General features: G+C 45.1%; 1 protein-coding gene across 1 annotated transcript; it reads left to right on the top strand.

Annotated features, from left to right (window-relative positions):
* The first annotated feature begins 2154 nt into the window (after positions 1–2154).
* On the top strand, positions 2155–19594 carry ankrd33ba (ankyrin repeat domain 33ba). Its single transcript, XM_061666168.1, has 6 exons — positions 2155–2889; positions 12367–12496; positions 12776–12916; positions 14017–14158; positions 14244–14442; positions 17497–19594. The coding sequence occupies exons 1-6, from the start codon at positions 2515–2517 to the stop codon at positions 18037–18039; spliced, it is 1530 nt and encodes a 509-aa protein (XP_061522152.1). The 5' UTR covers positions 2155–2514; the 3' UTR covers positions 18040–19594.
* The last annotated feature ends 1992 nt before the right edge of the window (positions 19595–21586 follow it).

Here is a 21586-nt window from a genome sequence, read left to right as displayed (position 1 = left end):
TGAAAGAGACAGAACATCCATCCATCTTCTACTGACAGAGAACAAAAAGAAAGAAAACACCCCTCTCACACTAGTTCATCACCAGTCCTGAAAATTTACTTATTACTTACTTTATTTTCCGCTGCAATAACTCACAACACAATTCCAATCATCACCTAACGCATTTTTTTTAATTCTTTTTCCAGACCAAATGTCCACCGGCGGGATAGTTTCTCGAAACCTTGAAAAATGACAAATAACCTCCATCACCTTCTCTTAGGCCCCTGGCCAAGTTACACCATCCCCAGCCTACTGTAGATTTGTTCAAGAAGTTCCAAACTTCTCAGGTCACAGACCAAACATCTACAACATGGAACGCGGGGACTACATCCTCAGACATTTAGTAGTAGTAATTCTACATTGCAAGCTCGTTCAATTTTCAATTCGTTATCCCACGTCTTTTGCTGTTATGACAACAAACAAAAGAACACAAGAACCAACAGCGCTGAGAGATCCAGATCATTCTGTCAATATATTCTCCTTCAAAGGGATCTATCAATTATACTTCATAGTTGCATACATTAACCCCATAAGTGTGTAAATGAATGTCCGGTGGTGACTCGGTTAAATAACTAGCTTAAGCAAAGCAACGTGCGTCTTCATTGCACGAAAAGAGCGAGTGGTGGCGTCGGGTGCAAGTCGCGGTGCCGTCTGCGTATTACCAGTTAAGCGTCGCTCCGTCTTCGGGGCCGCCGGGAGTCAGCCAGAGGTCGGATGAACTTGGTCCCCCCGCCGTCGACCGCCACCACGAGCGCAAAAAAAGCTTTTTATTTGTTTTCCTTCGGACATTCGCCGATCCAAAGTCCCTTCTTTCCACATCTTCTCCCCTCCCTTGTCCACTATCCGGCCTCGACCTCCCACAAACCGGTTAGTTTTTTCTTGTGTCGTTTTTTTTGCACTTCCTCAAACAACCCAGGTGACGGTATGCACTGCTAATTATTTTTTGCTCTTCCCATTTCCAGTACCCGTTAGAAGCGCTTCTCTCTCTTTTTTTTTTTTACAATATTCGAACATCTTCGAAATTGTCAATGACTCGAACCCGGGTACTCAAACCCCACCAATGCAAAGTGGGGAGAACGATGACTAATAGCACTTAATAGAAAGACAAGATTGCGTCAAATACACCATATGCAATGGTCCAATTTTCAAGGAGTCAAAAATGTTCTTTACCGTAATTGCTTGTTTGGAGGACGACAGGTCCGTTTTGGATCCTGAGGTGAAAGCCGACAACCAGAGGCCCGGCAGCCCCCCTGGGCGGAGGCAGGACTCGTGCGTTGGACCTGAATGATCCATCGCTCCCCCCTGGATCGGTGATCAATCCTAGAATCCCACTTCTGACACCAACTGCTTTAGGAAATATTTTTCTGACAGAATAAGTCAGGAAGCAATCTTGTCTTTTGGGTTTTTCTTCCCAAAAAAAGAAGAAATCTTTGCAAAGGTAGAATTCGTCATGAGTCGTTACCCAAGCAAAGAATCGGCGTTACAAAGGAGGAGGACAAGACGAAAAGACCGAACGATAGGGCTTAGTGGGGGAGGGGAGGGGAGGCCGAGGGCGCCGGGAGGCAGACAGGCGGCGTGCGGGGTTCCCGCTGGGTCCCTTTGGGGTTGCTGCATTCTGTCAGGTTCGGGTTTTCAAGGAGATGGGGGCAATGAAGTGAAGGAGCCAATTGCAGCGAAGCAGGGAGTGCCGGAATTCCCCTCCCCCCCCCCCAAAAAAAGGATTTATTTACAAAAACAAGATACAGAGTTCAAAAATCTATAATCAACCTAACATAGTAACAAGGAAACCAAAACACTGACCGCGAATTAACATGACGGGATAAGGGAAAATTTGTTTGAGAAACGCCAACTCGCCAAAAAGCAGGGAAATAAATACAAAACTAATTGACGAGACAACGAGGAACACCTGGACAAGACGCGGGCGGCTGGAGGGAGCTGATTGGTTGACAGCAGGCAGAGGTTGACGAGAACAGGTGGACGCCATATCCCAACGAGCACACGAGACACCGGAAAAACAGGAAACAAAAGTAAATGTAATCTTGACCAAAATACACACCGTGACACTGCGTGCGTCTGTACTACAAATGTATGGCACGTCGCCGCCCAACGAACGGAACAACCCATCGTAAACCCAGGACAAACCACGTTGATGGGCGCCGGGAAGGGGGAGGGAGAGGGGCTTGTCCCGGGGCCCTCTAATCGGATTATTAGACTGCGTGTTGGGTTTTGCGTCTTTCTCCCCGCCCTGCGTGTCATGTTCGCGTTCTACACGCTCTCGTCGTCTCACGCGGACACTCGCAGCCGCTCGCTACGTGTTGCGTTCACGCGCACCGACGCCTGAATGCTGATGGGCGCGCAGCGAACTCACCCGAGCAACGGAACGTGAGTTTTCGGGCCGAAAAAAGGTCGGCGGACTCGGATCCATCCGGGAAGACGCGGCTCGTCCTATGCCAGGCGGCGCTCGCTCGGGGTTCGATGGTGCTGATCGCGGACGACAGGGACGGAGGAGTCGCAGCGTCGCTCCGGGTCAAGCGCAAAGCCGGCGCGGGCGTCCCTCAGGTGCAGCCGGCCATAGTTGAGGAGGAAGACCGCCTTGGCTCGTGCGAGGACGAGGATTTCCAAGAAGTGGACTTCGAGGACTTGGACGACACGAGGAGCATCGCGTCGGACGACTCCTTCTACCCGCCCGGTGATGCGTTCGCGGACTACGAGGGCTCTCCGTCCCCTCAGAGCCCGGAGCCCGCGTCTTTCTTCGGGGCGTGCTGCGCCAACAACGCCGCTGCAGTCCGGGTCATGTTCCGCCGTGGGCTCACGGAGGACGAGGTCCAGCAGACGGACCGGAACAACAGGGTACGCCGCTCTCCGATGAACGCCTCCAGTCCGGTATTTGCGCCAAGAAAAGTTGAATATTGCGCGACGTGTACCCAAGATAAGGTCGTCTGGCTCGAGGGCCACGTTTGATTTGCAAAACGGCTCCTTGCATTCGTAGACGAGATCAAGAAATAAATATGGCAAATGGAAAATACATTTCAATCATTCATTAATTCGTTGCATTGTAACTACCTAACCAATTGTGTGTGTGTGTGTGTGTGTATATATATATATATATATATATATATATATAATATATATAATTTTGCCAATATTTGTAATTGTATCTTTTACAATAAATGAATAGGAATAAATTGAATGACATTATCAAGAGTCTCCAAAACCTCCTGCGGGTATGTCCAAATTTGCCCAATTTCGACTGGCACCACTAAAAATAATAATAATAATAATAATAACCTTTAATACTAATGTTTATAGACACTATGAAAGCATCCCATTGCAGCACTGCCTTGCTCATTTCCCCGCATCCTGTCCTGTCCTTAATAGTTAAACATGTGCCATTGTTTTGGTTTCCTGAAACGTGCTGCTTTTGGAGATGTGAGGTTTCCGCCCGACGCCAGCAATATGTTGTATTCATCTCATGTTTTGTCGTCCCCCCCCCCCCCTAAAATTGGCAGATAAAAGTCAAATTCAAACATAAATACAGGGACATTAAGAACCGACTCAACCTGACATATAGATGAAAGTTGTATACTGGATAGTAGGACTCGCATGCTGCATCTCGCTGAGACGAGTTCACTTCAAGCACATCAGATTCTGGAGAGAATTAATTAAGCCTGAGCTTTGTGCAGAGGCTTCCTGAACTATTTTCAGGCCTTGCGAAAAGGATACAGTCTGACCTCCATGTAATACTGTATTGTACTTCAGGAGCACAGACTTAAATAAATCAAATCGAAATTACAGTGGGAAAACACCATCTGTTGTAATTTCCCAAACTTTTCTTCCCCATAGGACAGTGGTTCTCAACTGTTGTCACCCTGGGACCCGCATTTTCCTCTTTGTGCAAAGTCGTGACCCGCTTTTTAGAGAAGTTAAGAACAGTAAAGATACGTTTTGTTTAAAAATAGCCTCTGAAAACACTCGCAAGGTATATTATATATTTAAATGCGGTTTCCAAAGAGTCTGCTGTACAGCCAAAAGCATATTGCAAGCCACGATGTCCGCCAGCTGCAGGCTGAGCTGCACTGTGTTTGTCTACAGAAGAAACTAGTGGCTAGCGTGTCGCTTTCCTACTCCTACCTGATGATGAATTGAACACCTCAGCTTTGTTTTATTTATTTTTTGGGGCATATTTTTTTCCCCAAGAATATTTTAGTTGAACTGTAAATTCCTCAATTTGAAATGTGGACTTGTGTGCCGCCGTATATATACAGTAATGTAGATCAATTTATATAGAATAAGCAGGGTGTGAGTTGAATAATGCATTAACATGCACTGACCTCACGCGTGTGCGCACGCACACAATGTAGGTTACAAAATATCTGTAAAGCTCATCAGTGTGTGTGTGTGTGTGTATTGTAACAATGCATTATGTAACACAAAGAGCCAATTACATATTCATCACTGAAATACTGCAAACTAAAAACAAAACAGAAAGTTGAAGTGTTCGTACCACCCATGACCTAAACTCCAAATGAATCATAAAGTCAACACTCTAGGTATACGGTGCGTGACTGGAGGCATAACACTGCAGTGAGATGGGGGTTTCATTTTAAATCAGGCATGTGAATTCAATTTTCTTAGCTCATTAAAAGAGAGCGTGCCAGTCTTAGAATTCTCAGTGCAGCGGTGCCTTGAAATACGAGTACGTGCGTACACACCAAGGGCAGCGCAATGAATTGGATTGCAGCATGAAATCATCGTGCACAAACTGTTTAATTCTTTACATTCTGTTTAATTATTTCGTCACTGTGTGTTTTTGGAAGGTACAATATTATAGAGTACTAGTTTTTCTTGTTTGTTTTAGGAGGCTAGAAGGGATTAATTGCATTTATATTTATTTCAATAGGGAAAGATGATTTGAGATGCCATCGCTTTGGGTTATGAGCGTGGTCACGGAACCAATTTAACTTGTTTCTCAAGGCGCGTATTGTGATTTGACCGGTGTGACGCTATTGAGGCTGTGTTTTAAGCTGCAACGTCAGTGTTCTATCAATCTGCTTTGTGCACAACGTCACGTGACCAAACCCGGAAAACAGAATCGCAGACTTCCTGTGTCTGCCGTGGTAATGGGAATAACTCTGGGTTGCTGACCTGATGGATTGAACCCAAACATGCTAAAAAAAAGTTTTGCTTCATGGCTGTTGTCTTTGGACAAAAGCCTGTATATAAAATACCTGTATATAAAATATTTCTACATAATAGAGTGATATGATATACGCAAACAGGAACAAATCCATAACATCGAATATGGTGATATTTGGTACTTCCTGAAGACATTTTGTGTAAAACAAAAGACATTGTAGACGTTGAATATTTCTACAGTTGCTTTGTCCAAGTTTCCTGCCATAGGGCTCTGCCAGTTACAGTTTGACCTGTTTAGCCCAATGTTGGTTGCGCATAACCCCTGTTCTCATTTGAAATGCATGATGTCAAATCCTTTTAGGTCCGCCTTCGCACCCATTGTACTCAAATTGCTATCCTGATGTTTTTTTTTTTTTGTTTGTTTGTTTTTTTTTCTCGGTGAGGATTACATTTCTAAAAAAAAAATAAAAATAAATCTTTGATATAGACAATTTTTGACATCATTAAAAAAAAAAAAAAAAAGTACCATACCGGTGTATACGGGGAGTCGGGACATAGTGTTCTTTTAACCTCTTATGGGAAAGACTGCATCTTTGACTCAACATCTCCCTCCCGCACGCACGCACACACACACACACACACACACACCAAATCCATTCAGTTTAAATGAGACCCCTGTTCTTGTTAGCCCCCGCTCTCCTCCTCTCGGCCACATTTTCCAAACAGGGCGAGCTCAGGAGACAAGGAAGGACTAATACAGGTATGTTGTTAGATTGTGTGTGATAAATGTTATTGTAGGACAACACACCCCACCAGAGCAAGCAATATGATTGCAAGTAGCCCGGCTAATGTGAATGACTGGAAAAATCAAAGTCATGAACATGTGATTTGATATAGCCACAGATGGGAGTGTTAACACGTTCATTATCGACTGCAAACGGCCTCTGGTCTGATCTCTGTACTGTTACATCATTTACTTTTACTTTATTTAAATACACTTGGCAAAAAAAAAAGATTGGATAGATGAGTGAGATTATTCGATAAATTTAATCAGGAATTTGAGGTTTATCATGTTGTACAGTATGTCAGTCAGTGATACATAATTACATCTCTCTCTTCCTGTGAGCGAGAAAGATAAGCTGTTCTATTTCTGGCACTGTATATATCCCAGATTATTCAGTGTGCTAATAATAACATGACCACAAATCTTTTGCAAGTCCAACACACAACATAATGTCAGGACACTGATTTCAAGTAAGCAATTTTGTACGACAACTTTTTAATGCACCCAGTGATAAGATTTTGACTTTTTTTAATCAGCATTTCCCAGATGTCTACATTTACTTTTGTTTCTTTATTGTGGAATGTAGTCCAATCAGTGTTGTTTGGAGTATCAGTTAACACCATGCAACACACATGTGAAGCAGTTCACAAAACTCAACTTTTGCTATTTTTAGTTTAAGTGCTGTGCCCTGCGACTGACTGGCGACCAGTTCAGGGTGCAGTTCGCCTTTCGCCCGAAGTCAGCTGGGATAGGCTCCAGCGGCCCGCGACCCTAAACAGGATAAGCGGTGTTGAAAATGGATGGATGGATGGAAGTTAAGTGCAGAAATGAATCGCGAAAAGTTACATCTTTCAGGTGAATACTGGTCGAAATCAACGAAATCAATGTTTAATTCCAATTGTAACATAAAAGTGAAGGTCATTGTTGCTTTCAGCACTTTTCGTGACTCACCAGTGCAACAACTAGGCCAACTCCCATTTCGAATATGGCCATGCCCATGAAAATGGACTTTACCTCCCACAAAAACATCCCAGAATGTGAGGCTTCAATAAACCTTTCAGCCTCCGCTTGCTCCTGGGTCCAGTTAAAATCGTATCGTGAGACAATACTCTGGCTACCATGGACCCAGCGCTACGACAAGCACTCACCCTCCAAGGCGCCCAACATAGGGGAGACAGGCCAAGGCTCTTCAAGACATCATGGAATTCTTAAACTCCCTCACGCAACAAGTCTCCCTCCTTTCTTCGAAATTGCAATCCGTAAATCCTCCTTCCGAGCCCGCAGCCTCCGAGCCACCCCGCCTCCTGTACAAAGAGCCTCATGTTCCTCCGCCAGAGCCCTACTCTGGGGACTTAGGTTCATGCAGCCAATTCCTCCTAAATTGTTCCCTAGTTTTCAATTTACAACCGTTAAGTTATCCCACCGAACAATCCAAAGGTCGCATTTGTCACTAATCTCCTCCGCGGAAAAGCAGCGAAATGGGAAACCGCGTTATGACATAACTCTTTATACATTTTTTATTTAACTCCTTTTCCGCCGAACTCAAGAAGGTTTTTGATCATCCCGTTCAGGGCAGGGAAGCCACTCGTCGCCTCCTTACGCTCACTCGGGGCGCTATTTCCGTTGCCTCCTATTCTGTTGAATTCCAAATACTTGCGGGTGAATGCGTTTGGGATGACTACACAATTAACCTTCTGTTGGGAACCCCTCTTGCCTCCAGCCGTTTTTTCAACCTTTCAAGCAGTCGTTAACTGGCCCACTCCCACCAACCGCAAAAAACTACGTTTCCTGGGATTCGACAACTTCTACCGCCACTTCATCCGTAATTACAGTAAAGTCACTATTCCTCTCATTAGCCTGAACTCCACCAGCTCTCTGTTTCAGTGGACCCCAGCAGCATCCTAAGCCTTCGACCAACTTAAGACCCTTTTCACCAGTGCGCCCATCCTACGACACCCCAACCCCTCTCTCCAGTTTGTGGTGGAGGTTGACGCCTCGGACACTGGGGCAGGGGCCGTTCTCTCGCAGCCGGACTCCTCTTCCCAAAACCTTCATCCCTGTGATTTCTTTTCCCGTCGTCTATCCACTGCTGAACGGAACTACGACATTGGTAACCGACAGCTGCTGGCCATCATCTGGGCATTGGAGGAGTGGAGGCACTGGCTGGAGCGGACTGATTTAACATTTATCATCTGGACTGATCACAAGAACCTTACCTACCTCCATTCCGCCAAACGGAAGCTCACTGGGTCCTCTTCTTGAGCCGATTTAATTTCAGCCTCTCCTTCCGTCTTGGATCCCGCAACAGCCACTTGGAAAATCGAACAGGTGGTTAAAGAGGCTCAAAAGACTCACCCGGATCCCAAGAGCGGACCTCCGAACCGACTGTTCATACCCGATTCCACACGCTCTGATGTCCTTCAGTGGGCCCACAACTCCAAGGTCACGTGTCATCCCGGCATCACCCGCACCATCCATTTCATCCAGCAACACTTCTTGTAAGCCAGCCTAGTCAAAGACACCCGGGAGTTCGTTCAAGCCTGCTCCGTCTGTGCCCGAAGGAAGACTTCACACTTGCCCCCAGCTGGTCTGCTGCGTCCCTTGCCTATCCCGAGCCGCCCTTGGTCCCACATCACCTTGGACTTCGTTACCGGCCTACCCCCAATCGTTTTGAATTAATTATTATTATACCTGAATACAAGGTGGGTCAGTCCGTTTAGCTTTCCTCCCGTGACCTCTCACTCCAGACGGTATCCCGCAAACTCACTCCACGCGTTATTGATCCATTCCCGATCACGAAAATCATCAATCCCAAGTCTGTTCAACTGAAACTTCCGCAATCTCCAAAAATTCATCCAACATTCCATGTGTCACTACTCAACCCTGTCTCCACCTCTGACCCCCCCCCGCTATCAACAGCCATCAGGCCTTCACGGTTTCGTGCATTCTCGATGTGAGGCCCAGGGGGAGGGGTTACCAGTTTCTGGTAGACTGGGAGGGGTATGGTCCAGAGGAACGCTTCTGGATTTCCCCCAAGCTGATTCTTGACAACTCCCTCATTACGGACTTTCACACGGCTCACCCGGGGAAACCGGGAAGGACGCCAGGAGGCGTCCGTTGAGAGGGGTGTTCTGTCATGAGCCCTGCCCCGCAGTTCTTTTGTTGGAGCTTGGGTGGCGATTTGCGCCCCTCTCTCTCTTGTCCCAGTAATCAGCACCACCTCGGCCGCGCACCTGTCATCAATCAGCCTTCATCAACACCTGCATAAAACCCTGCCAGAACCCGGAAACCCTTGCCAGAGTATTAACGTTCTCCTGTGGTACACCGGCTCTCTAACCAACATGTCCTCGCTATCCTTCTGACCTCCGTGTTTTTCCTTGTCCTCAGTGCTCCTTCCGTGTCCCCCGCCGTGTTGACTTCTTCCATCACGCCGCCAAGCCATCCACCTGCTCACGCCACCGCTTGCCACACGTTCCCTGTCTCGACAACCCGCCAGTACGCCTCAAGTATCCATCTCTATATCCTCTTCAATAAACCTTTCACCACAAACCTCTCAGCCTCTGCTTGCTTCTGGGTCCAGTTAAAATCGTATCGTGACACAGAGTACCCAAAGAAATTCCGCACAGGCAAGGTTTTTTTTTCCCCTGAACACGTTTACATTAATATTCTTTATAGTACTTTACAAAATCAAATACACACAAAATAATGAGATCCCATACAAAACCTCTGCCTTTACCAAGACTTACATCATAATTTTCTTAAAGTCAAGAGTTTTCTTATTTTGAATTTCATGAAGTTGAGCAGGTATAACCTTTCACGTAGTAGTCTGAACGTCAATATGAAAGCAAGTTGGAACTGCATTAACGTCACGGATACGATTTGAAAATAGAAAGGTTATACGAGGTCAGCGGGAATCCGGAGAATTGGAACACATGAGATTAAAAAATCAGTGAGGATATACAGAACGTCCATCAACATAAAATAATGAAAGTCTTCAAATTGCTTTTGTCTTTAGTCTGCCTGGCTTTTTGTTTGGTCTCCATGAAAAATAAAATATTTCACTGTTTCGGTTTCAGGAGGAGCTTTCTTGTTAGGACTGCCTTTAAAATCACTATGAGGGCTATATATGATGTATGAAATTAGTTTGCAGAGTAAAATACATAACGTGCGTGTGTGTGTGTGTGTGTGTGACAGGTCTACATGTGTTCAACCAACCAGATCTGCGTGGATGACCAGAGCCATGCAGTTAAAGTGAACTTTTTTCCAGACAATCCACCAATTATTCCCAACAAACATTCCCCCTTTGTCTCCTCGAGGCTCCCAGGCCTGACAACACTAATGCGATTACGTGCACTCGGCTGACAGCCTGGCTTGTTTTAATAGTTGTTTGTTTTACATCATGTCCATTACACATGGGCCATAAATTCTGTTTTAAGTAGCTTGCACTCTGGGAAATACCAAAGATGTTGGTGCATTGGCGATTCCATTTAAAAAATATAGACTGAGTATACAGTACATAGAATTTGATGTTTTCTCAGTGTTTATTTTCATTTTAGGTTTTAAGAGATGATTTATGTTGTTGCTTTCGGACAACTCAGAGAGTTGCAGTGTTTCATACATTTGAGTTGCTGTGCTAAATACAGAACATGTAAACAATATTACATATTTTTAACATTTAACTCATTTTTGCATATTGCCATTTGAAGACTATCATTACGTTAAACATAAGATGTTATTTTTTTAAACAAGCTCAGAACCTGTAGTAGACAGTGAATGTACATGCAAAATACCAACAAAACATGTCTTGAATTAGACTACGGCGATACCGAACAATGTTTTCAAAAAGCTAATTGCTAAAGTCCGGTAATTTTTTTCAAAATTGTTTATTATATTCAATCATACAGTATCTACTTATAATTTATGTATTTTTAAGCAGCCACATATCATTTTTGTTTTTTGTTTTTTTTGCTCCAGGGCTTGCCTTAGAGTTGGGGAATATAATTGACATTTAAGTCGCTGCAAGTAAAAGTAAATATAAAGCGGTTATTCACAGATGAAACATTTAGGGATGTCGTATTCTACAATAGCATTTTAAAATCAGCATCACATGATCAGGATCAGAAGATAAATAAAATACATCAAGAATACCAATAAATCTAAAACAAAACAGTTTGTACAAGTACTCATTGGTCGACCAATATCATAACACCACAGAAGTTGTTGCCTTGGCAACAACAGTTGAGTACTTTTGTAACAATAATAAAGTGACACGATATTAAGGTCGGATCGTCATAAAGTTGCTTTAAATGCTTAAACCTTTGCGGTTTACATCAATGCTTGTCTTGCTCGGCTGTATGCAAATGAGGCTTGTGGCCAAACTAGGATTGAAGAATAAATATAGTGCTTCTATTTCAATTTGTACCAGTCAGAGGTCTGCCTCACATGCGCTCAGTATGCGTTCTTCTGAGTGTGAGAGAGAGAGAGTGTGTGTGTGTGTGTGAGAGAGAGAGAGAGAGAGAGAAAGGTAGAGGTAGAAAATGAGGTTGTCCAATTTAATTGCAACGTTGGATAGTGCACCACCATGCTAATTTGACTGGAGCTACAGATTGCGCCTGGAAAAGGAGATGAAAAAAAAATATATATATACAGAACAGCACAGTACATTGAGTCAAGTTAGTATGCAGAGAACCTCACGTCTGTGCACTAAAGCTCTATGGTGCGTTGATGTATGTGACGTGTGTAAATGTTTACTTTGTAAATGAGCTTCATAATTTCTGAATTTAATGCAACCATTGCCTTCCGAACAAGGGAGAATTGCTCCTAGTGGTGAACAATGCTGTAATATGCTAATTTAGATTTGTTCAATTTAAGATGTGTCACAGAAAAAAAATAATTATACTTCATCAAATATAGTCATTGTATTACTGTAAAATACAGTTCGATATATGGGCTTACAAAACAGAGCTAAAAGTGTGACCCTATGAACTATCAACTAAGAAGTAAACTTCAACACCCCCATCATCAACCTTGTTTGTGTTGGTTTATGACTGCCAGAAAAGTACCCAACTTTTACTTTCAGCTGAGTTTTCCTGGGTCATCGCTATGGCAAACATAAGCTCCCACTCCCACACAGAGCGACATTCACACATACGCACACAAACACAAACTCCTTTTCTGGCACACAGCATCAGACTGCGACTCTTGCTTACTTTTCCGCTGAGTTCAACATGTCTCGTTTTCTCGTGAAAACGTCATAATAATTCACAAAGGTCCATGCCGCCTATTGCTGCTATGCTTAAGCTTTGCTTCTTTCAGGGTCCAATAAGACCGCACTTTTGCCTCATCTTCTATGACAAATGTTGGTGCATTTCTCTCACTTAACGCCTTCACTTTTTTTGTCATCTCAGACAGGGCTGCTGGTTGCTTGTTACCAAGGTTATGTTGACGTTGTCATAGCGCTGTCTCAATGTCCGTATCTGGATGCTAACTGGCAGGACAGTGAGGGGAACACGGCCCTCATCACTGCAGCGCAGGCAGGTCAGTCGCTCACTCACTCACTATCGCACCTGCGCTCACACATACTCACTCACGCACAATCTCACACAGGCTCTCACACAGTCACATACATGCACTCTTGCACACACGCATTCACTCGCGCACACTTGCACACACGCATTCACCCGCACACTCTTGCACACACACTCGCTCGCTGCAAACACACACACACACAGACCCATTGATAAAGTGGTGCATTAAAAATGTCACCAGTCACGTGTGATTGATGGGTTGTTATCTTTGTGCCTGTGTTTTCTTTAGGTCACATTACAATCACCAACTACCTGCTCAACTACTACTTAGGCTTGGACATCGAAAGGAGAAACTGTCACGGCTTCACTGCTCTCATGAAAGCTGCCATGCAGGGCCGTGTTGAATGTGTGCGCTCGCTCATGATGGCGGGTGAGGGAATCTCTGTACATCAAGTCATGGAACACAATCAACTTTAAAATAGGAGTCCAGGAACTCAGATCGATATATATATATATATATATATATATTTTTTTTTTTAAAACACAAAACGCATCTGCCACTAAACACTACAAATGGTGGTCAGTACAATTGAAGCACATGCAAATGTTCAGTCCTAGCATGTGCTAGTGTAACAGCTTTAATTCTTTTGAAAAGGCTTTCCACAAGGTACAGTAGTGTGTGGAGGGAATGTTTGACCTCTCTTCCAGAAGCGTTTTAGTGATGTCACACAGTGGTGATGGACGAGAAGGCCTGGCTCTCTGTCTGCACTCTAATTCATCCCAAAGGTGTTTTGTCAGGTTGATGTCAAGACTCTGTGCAGGCCAGTCAAGTTTATCCACACCAAAGTCTCATCAGAGTCTTTATGGACCTTGCTTTGTGCATTGGTGCACAGCCATGTTGGAGCAGGAACCGGCCATCTCCAAACTGTTCCCACAAAGATAGGAGCAATCAATTGCCCAAAAGCTCTTGGTATGCTGAATCCCTCGGCGTTCCTTTCACTGGAACTAAGGAGCCAACATTTCGGACAATTCCATGCTCCCAATTTTGTGGGAACAGTTCTTCCATTTCTAACCTGGCTGTGCAACAGTGCACAAAGCAAGGTCCCTAAAGACATGGATCAGAGAGTTTGATGTAGATGAACTTGACTGGCCTTAACAAAATCCTGACATCAACCGGACAAAACACCTTTGAGATTAATTAAAGCGGAGACTGGGAGCCTGGACTTCTCGTCCAACATCACTGTGTGACCTCCAAACACGCTTCTGGAAGAGTGTTCAAAAACTCCCAACGCTCACACTTGAGGAAAGCCTTTCCAGAAGAATTAAAGCTTTCCTTACACAGTGACATCACAAACTACTGTCTGAGTTTAGTTGTCTTTCCGGAGTATATTTTACTTGACATTTTTGTCGAAGTCTTAGCTGTTCACACCCTGAACAACTGGAGTTCTGAAAGTGTAATAGACACAGCTTTGTCTCATTTCCTCTAATGGCAATGCCCCCCTTTCAATGACATCATTTTGTTCCTCTCAGGAGCGACTCTAAATGCACGAGATTGTGGCCGCCAAATGACCGCCAGGGAGTGGGCCTTGTTCACTGGCCGCTACGAAACTGCCTGGGTGATGGCCCGACTGATGGAACGCTCCACGCCGAAACAAATCTGTGACGCATACAGGTAAAAATCTATCCTTCCCTTTTGGTCTTGTGTAGTGGTTGACTTAAAGGGCAACTGCAATATTACAGTCATGCTGCTTTCTTAGTCTAGAATGGCCCCCGCTGGCATCCATGGTGGCCAAAGCCCAGGAGCCACGAAGCTGTCTGAAGCGCTTGACTGACACAGTGCGCGACATCTTCAACATTGCCAACGTCACCAACCCCGAGGACGCCGGCGTCATCGACCACCTGGTGTCTGTGACGACAGCCATCAGGAGCCCTTTCATCGCCCTGACCTGTCATACAGTGAGTGGCCATAAAGTAAAAATAAAAAATCAATACAATTATTTCGGATGTAGCAATTTTGTAAAGAGGATGATTTTTCGCTAGCCAATTTAATTTTATTTGGACCAAAACCAAGCATGATTCAGCACTGTTGTGGTGGTGCGTGGTGCATACAGTATCCAAAATCATTTCAAAGTAGTGAGAAGAACTACAAGTCAAAATTCTCAGAAAATTGTAAAACTTTTAAAAACTCACATATTTAGGAATTTATTTTATGTTGAAGTGAGTTGAGGAGCCCCCTCCTGGAGCCGTCACCTTATTTTGGTGGAGGGGTTTGCGTGTCCCAATGATCCGAGGAGCTAAGTTGTATGGGGCTTTATGCCACTTGTAGGGTCACCCATTGCAAACATGTCGTAGTTGGGCAACCAGAGGAAGCATGGCTCATAGAACCCCAATGATGAGAAAAACATTTGGACCTCTTTCCCCTTGCCCGGACACGGGTCACCGGGCCCCTCTCTGGAGCCAGGCCTGGAGGTTGGGCTTGATGGCGAGCGTCTGGTGGCCAGGCCTGCATCCATGGGGCCTGGCCGGGCACAGCCCGAAAAGGCAACATGGGTCCCACTTTCCATGGGCTCACCGCCTGTGCGAGGGGCCAAAGGGGGCAAGTGCAATGTGAACTGGGCGGCGGCCAAAAGCGGGACCTTGGCGGTCTGATCCTTGGCTACAGAGTCTGGCTCTAGGGACCTGGATTGTCACCTCTCTGGCAGGGAAGGAGTCTGAGCTGGTGTGTGGGATCAATAAATTCCTACTCGATATAGTCAGGCTCGTCTCAACAGACAGCTTGGACGCTGGTATCAGTCTTCTCGAGAGGGTTGGACTTTCTTCCATTCTGGAGTTGCCCTTGCTGAGAGGCGACGAGCAGGGGTAAGCATACTGATTGCCCCACGTCTCGGTGCCTGTACATTGGGTGCGGGGATGGGTCCTGACTGTTGTTTGTGCCTATGCACAAAATAGCAGTTCAGAGTACCCAACCTTTTTGGAGAGCACCCCCGCTGGGGACTCCTTTGTTCTTCTGAGGGATTTCCACGCTCATCTGGGCAATGACAGTGAGACCTGGAGGAGGGTGAGTTGGAGGAACGCCCCCCCGCCCCCAATCAGAACTCAATGATCAACGTTGTGGTCCTGACACCGAACCTGCGGCCACGTCTTGGACAGTCGGGTGAAGAGCGGGGCGGAGCTGTCAACCGATCAATACCTGGTGGTAAATTGCCTCTGATGGTGAGGGAATATGCCGGTCCGACCTGGCAGACCCAAGCAATTGTGAGCGTCTGTTGGGAACGTCTGGCAGAGTCCGCTATCAGAAGGCGTTTCAACTCCCACCTCTAGCAGAACTTTGAGCACGTCCCGGGGAGGCAGGGGACATTGAGTCTGAGTGAATCATGTTCCGTGCCTCCAGTGGTCAGGCGGCCGACCGGAGCTGTGGCCATAAGGTGGTCGGTACCTGTCGTGGCGGCAATCCCCGAACCCGTTGGTGGACACCAGCGGTAAGGGATGCCGTCAACCTGAAGAAAAAGTCCTATTGGGCCTTTTTGGGACTGTGGGACTGCACAGGCAGCTGATGGGTACCGGCTAGCCAAGCAGAACCCAGCTTTGGTGGTCGCTGAGACAAAAACTCAGGCGTGAGGCCATGGTGAACGACTTCCGGACAGCTTCGAGGAATTTCTGGTCCACCATCCGGTGTCATCAACACTGTGTATAATGGGGATGGGGAGCTGCTGACTTCAACTTGGGATGTTGTGAGTCGGTAGGGCGAATACTTCAAAGACCTCCTCAATTCTACTGACACGCCTTCCTATGAGGAAGAAGAGTGCGAGGACTCTGAGGTGGGCTCTCCTATCACAGAGAGATCACCGAGGTGGTTAAAAAGCTCCTCAGTGGCAGGGCCCCAGGGTGGATGAGTCCGCTTGGTGTTCCTAAAGGCTCTGGATGTTGTCGGGCTGTCCTGGATGACATGCCTCTGCAACGTCGTGTGGACATCGGGGTCAGTGCCTCTGGATTGGCGGACTGGGGTGGTAGACCCCCTTTTTAAGAAGGGAGGCCGGAGGGTTTGTTCCAACTACAGGGGGAATCACACTCCGTCCTGGCCGTGGAACTGTGGACCAGCGCTACACCCTCACAAGGGTTATGGAGGGTGCATGGGAGTTTGCCCAACCAGTCTACATTTATTTTGTGGACTTGGAAAAGGCGTTGGAACGTCTCCCTCGGGGAGTCCTATGGAGGGTGCTCCAGGTGTATGGGGTGTCAGACCCCCTGATAAGGGCTGTTTGGTCCCTGTATGACCGGTGTCAGAGTTTGCTCCACATTGACGGCAGTAAGTCGAATATGTTTCCAGTGAGAGTTGGAGTCCGCCAAGGCTGCCCTTTGTCACTGATTCTGTTCATTACCTTCATGGACACAATTTCGAGGCGCAGCCAAGGCGTTTAGGGGGTCTGGTTTGGTGATGTCAGTATTACATCTCTGCTTTTTGCAGATTCTGTGGTTCTGATGGCTTTATCAAGCAGTGATCTTCAACTCTCGCTGGAGCGGTTTGCAGCCGAGTGTGAAGCGCCTGGGATGAAAATCAGCACCTCCAAATCTGTGACCATTGTTCTCAGTTGGAAAAGGGTGAAGTGCCCTCTCTGGGTCGAGGAGGAGATCATGCCCAAGTGGAGTTGTTGAAGTAAGTTCACAAGTGAGGGAAGAATGGAGCAGGAGATCGACAGGCCAATCGGTGCATTTGCAGTGATGCGGACTCTATACTGGTCTGTCGTGGTAAAGAAGGAGCTGAGCCAAAAGGCAACGCTCTCAATTTACTGACTGATCTACGTTGCTACCCTCGTGGACCTATGGTCACGAGCTGTGGGTCGAGACGGAAAGAACAAGATCGTGGCCAAATTGAGTTTCCTTCGCAGGGTGTCCGTGCTCTCCCTTAGAAATATAAGCAATCATAAACCTTTGGGAGGGGGGGATTATTTTCTGATCTTTGCTTGCCTGAACAGCTTTAGGAAAGTTATGACAGTCACACTTGTATTTTAGGTGTGCCCTAACAGCCCCCCAAGTGTGGGCAAACGTCGCTATGCAGTTCCCGAGATCCTCCGCCATCAGCGCGCCAAAGAGCTCAGCGCCATAAATCCGGACAGGGTGGACACCCACCTCAAGCTATTTCAGAACTCGCGGGTCACTCTGGTGCCCAAGCCCTCAGCCGACCGGCGCGCCAGCCTTCAATCGCACAGAACGGTGCCTCGAGTCAGGAGCTCCAGCCTAGGAATGTTGTCTTATAACGAAACAGAGCTACGAAGGACCAGCCTGCTGCCTCTGCACATGTTGCTCAGAAGGAGCAGCGTCAGGCCGGGATTCAGCATCCCCAAGGTGAGGGTGTCCAAGGCCCCCACACCCACTTATGAGCCTGAAAAGATCCACAGGAAGAGCAGCACCAAAGATGGAGGCAGGCACCTGCTGCAGATCCCTAAGTGGAGATATAAGGAGCTCAAAGAGGAGAGGAGGAAAGCCGAGGAGGCTGAAAGGAGGAGGCTGGAGGCATTAACCGAGAGACACCTCACTGTCGGGATGAGGAAGTAGTCTTTTTTTTTTTTTTTAGCACACGATACAAAAAAAAAAAAAACACACACACAAAAAAAAAAGGTTGGACATTATTTGACTCAGGGTGACTAGACTTACCAGCAGTATTCCTATAACTCAAGACAATGTTGCTTTTGTATGATTATATGAACTTGGAGCAGATGCAAAGAGACATTAATAAGATTGCCGCCAGCTTTAGAAGTGCTCAGTATGCATTTTTTGCCATGTCCCATATGGATTACCCAGGGGTTTTGATACTTGAAAGTGTTTTTAGCTCTAACTTATTATTTCATATTTATTGTTCTTAAAAGCGGCAGCACGGTGAGCGACTGGTTAGCACATCTGCCTCACAGTTCGGAGGACCGGGGTTCAAATCCCGGCCCTATCGAGTGGAGTTTGCATGTTCTCCCCGTGCCTGCGTGGGTTTTCTCCGGGCACTCCGGTTTCCTCCCACATCCCAAAAACATGCGTCGTACGTTGATTGAAGACTAAATTGCCCGTAGGTGTGAATGTGAGTGCGAATGGTTGTTTGCTTATATGTGATTGGCTGGCGACTAATTCAGGGTGTACCCTGCCTCTCGCCCCAAGATAGCTGGTTTAGGCTCCGGCACGCCCGCGACCCGCGTGAGGATAAACGGTACGGAAAATGAATGAATGAATGTTCCTAAAAGCAGCCCGACTGACCACACCTCTCACACCTTATCGGAAAGGGGGAGAACACACTAATACGGTGTTTTGAAGCACAATAAAAACAGTCAATCATCTAGAAATCTAATCACATTACATTTCCACTAGAATTTTCTCCAGCAATAGACGTGAAGTGTCAAATATAGCTGCAAAAAAATGCACAAAGACGCTGTGATGAAAATACTGTATTTTGTAATAAAAAGTAATTTCTCTATCATTTTGAAGCTGTTATTATATTATCGAAAGTACATCCATTTTTTGCCCTTTACAGTACAGTGAACCACCGCACGGTTTAGCATTCACAAATTTGAAACGACTATGGCAGGAGTTAAATGGAAGCAAAAATACCAATTCTAAAAATAGCATGTTTTGGCCTGCTTTCCGACAACAAATTGCTGGATAACTAGTTTTGAAATCAGAAGCCACCAAAAAAATGATTTAACTATTATTCCATTTATTTTAAAAGGGGGATTGGTAATAAAAAAAATACTTGCAATATCTCAACATTATTAAATGCATCTTTTTAATAATGTATTAAAAAGTATACCAAGATGTTTGCATCTTGGTATACGTACATCATCACTGGTTATGAAAACAAAATATTACAGTATTTTGGCAGCATTTGCTAATAAAAGTTTGGATGTAAATGTTATGTATTAATACATATTTACATGATTTATTTTTCTTCTGTTTTTATTATTATTTTCATGTTTCACAGGACAGCTAGATGGATAGCAAGCGACTGAATGTTAGGTTTGCATATGTACAGGCCATATGTGCGCTACAGTCACATTCATACATGAGTGCAAATGTTTCAATTCAACTTTATTTACTTGGTGCCAATTCACAACAGATGTTATCTCAAGGCACTTTGCATCTGGAGCAGTTCTAGAACCACGCGCCTCACATTTCAAAAGCCCAACTGAACCCTGCATGGACAAGAGGCAACGCTTTTGAAAGGTACGTAAGAATAATGTACAGCGTATGCTCCATGATTGTACATTATACCAGAGTGTGGGACCGAGACAATCATATTAACCCTGAATACATGACATAATATTTAGGTCACGAGTGTTGCTGCACCAGCTGTTAGCTTCAAGTGTAACCCGAGATTATGGCATACTACAGGCACGCTCCTCTTCCTCCGCCCCCCTATATGACCCAAATCCCTCATTAATTCAGAGGCGGATAGATTTAATAAAGATGAAGCAGCACAGTGGATACGCGGTGATATGATAGCTTTTACAGTATGCATGTGTGACCATGAGAGCGTGGGGATTTGAGACAGCGTGACCTCATTCTGGATCAGCACTTTCAGGAGCGATGAGTGGGAGTTTTGGGTGGAAACCCTAATTGCAGCCCCCTGCTGGTTGCTTGTGGAACAGCACTTGCAAGGATACAATTTGAATGAGTCACACGTGACTGAACGTTAATTCTAATGGTGCTTTCGGCCCGCAGAACACGATGACTATCAGGATTGTGGAAGGTATTTTTCCTCACTGGATGTATAAAATGTTTGGTCTTTTTTTTAAATTCATTTAGAAAAACATAATAGCTACACTCATATCTAACATCAGGCCTACTGCAGGCTTTCCATTTTACCTTTAAAACAGCATGTCGCCAGTCTCTCACTGATCATGTTAACCATGTCTGAATTTTTACCACCTTTATTATTTAGGGTTGTCAATCAATTAAAATTTTTAATCGTGATTATTCACACGATTCATAGTTAACTTGCGATTAATGGCAATTTGATCACATAATTTATCTCTTCTAAATGTACAATGAAATGATGTTTTTCAAGTTTTTAATACTCTCATCAACATATGAGTGGACAAATATGCTTACCTTATGCAAATATATATATATATATATATATATATATATATATATATATATATATATATATATATATATATATATATATACACACACACACACACACACACACAACTCCAATTCCAATGAAGTTGGGACGTTGTGTTAAACAAATACAAACAGAATACAATGATTTGCAAATCATCTTCAACCTATATTTAATTGAATACACTACAAAGACAAGATATTGAATGCTCAAACTGATAAACTTGATTGTTTTTAGCAAATAATCATTAACTTCGAGTTTTATGGCTGCAACATGTTCCAAAAAAGCTGGGACAGGTGGCAAAAAAGACTGCGAAAGTTGAGGAATGCTCATCAAACACCTGTTTGGAACATCCCACAGGTGAACAGGCTCATTGGGAACAGGTGGGTGCCATGATTGGGTAGAAAAGGAGTTTCCCTGAATTGCTCACTCATTCACAAGCAAAGATGGGGCGAGGTTCACCTCATTGAGAACAAGTGGGTGAGAAAATAGTCGAACAGTTTAAGGACAATGTTCCTCAATGTACAATTGCAAGAAATTTAGGGATTTTGTCATCTATGGTCCATAATAAGGTCAAAAGGTTCAGAGAATCTGGAGAAATCACTGCATGTAAGCGGCAAGGCCGAAAACCAACATTGAATGCCCGTGACCTTCGATCCCTCGAGCGGAATTGCATCAAAAACCGACATCAATGTGTAAAGGATATCACCACATGGGCTCAGAAACACTTCAGAAAACCAATGTGAGTAAATACAGTTCGGCGCTACATCCGTAAGTGCAACTTGAAACTCTACTATGCAAAGCAAAAGCCATTTATCAACAACACCCAGAAACGCCGCTGGCTTATCTGGGCCCGAGCTCATCTAAGATGGACTGATGCAAAGTGGAAAAATGTTCTGTGGTCCGACGAGTCCACATTTCAAATTGTTTTTGGAAATTGTGGATGTCGAGTAATCTGGGCCAAAGAGGAAAAGAACCATCCAGACTGTTATGGAC

The sequence above is a fragment of the Phycodurus eques genome, chromosome 21 (assembly GCF_024500275.1).
Source record: "Phycodurus eques isolate BA_2022a chromosome 21, UOR_Pequ_1.1, whole genome shotgun sequence".
NCBI lineage: Eukaryota > Metazoa > Chordata > Actinopteri > Syngnathiformes > Syngnathidae > Phycodurus > Phycodurus eques.
The sequence above is the reverse complement of the archived record's forward strand: the minus strand, read 5'-3'. Positions and strand labels throughout refer to the sequence as shown.

Coding starts and splice junctions, on each gene's coding strand:
- ankrd33ba (XM_061666168.1), top strand. CDS start 2,515: ATGGTGCTGATCGCGGACGACAGGGACGGAGGAGTCGCAGCGTCGCTC. Junction 2,890..12,366: donor AGACGGACCGGAACAACAGG/GTACGCCGCTCT, acceptor TTGTCATCTCAG/ACAGGGCTGCTGGTTGCTTG. Junction 14,443..17,496: donor TCGCCCTGACCTGTCATACA/GTGAGTGGCCAT, acceptor CTTGTATTTTAG/GTGTGCCCTAACAGCCCCCC.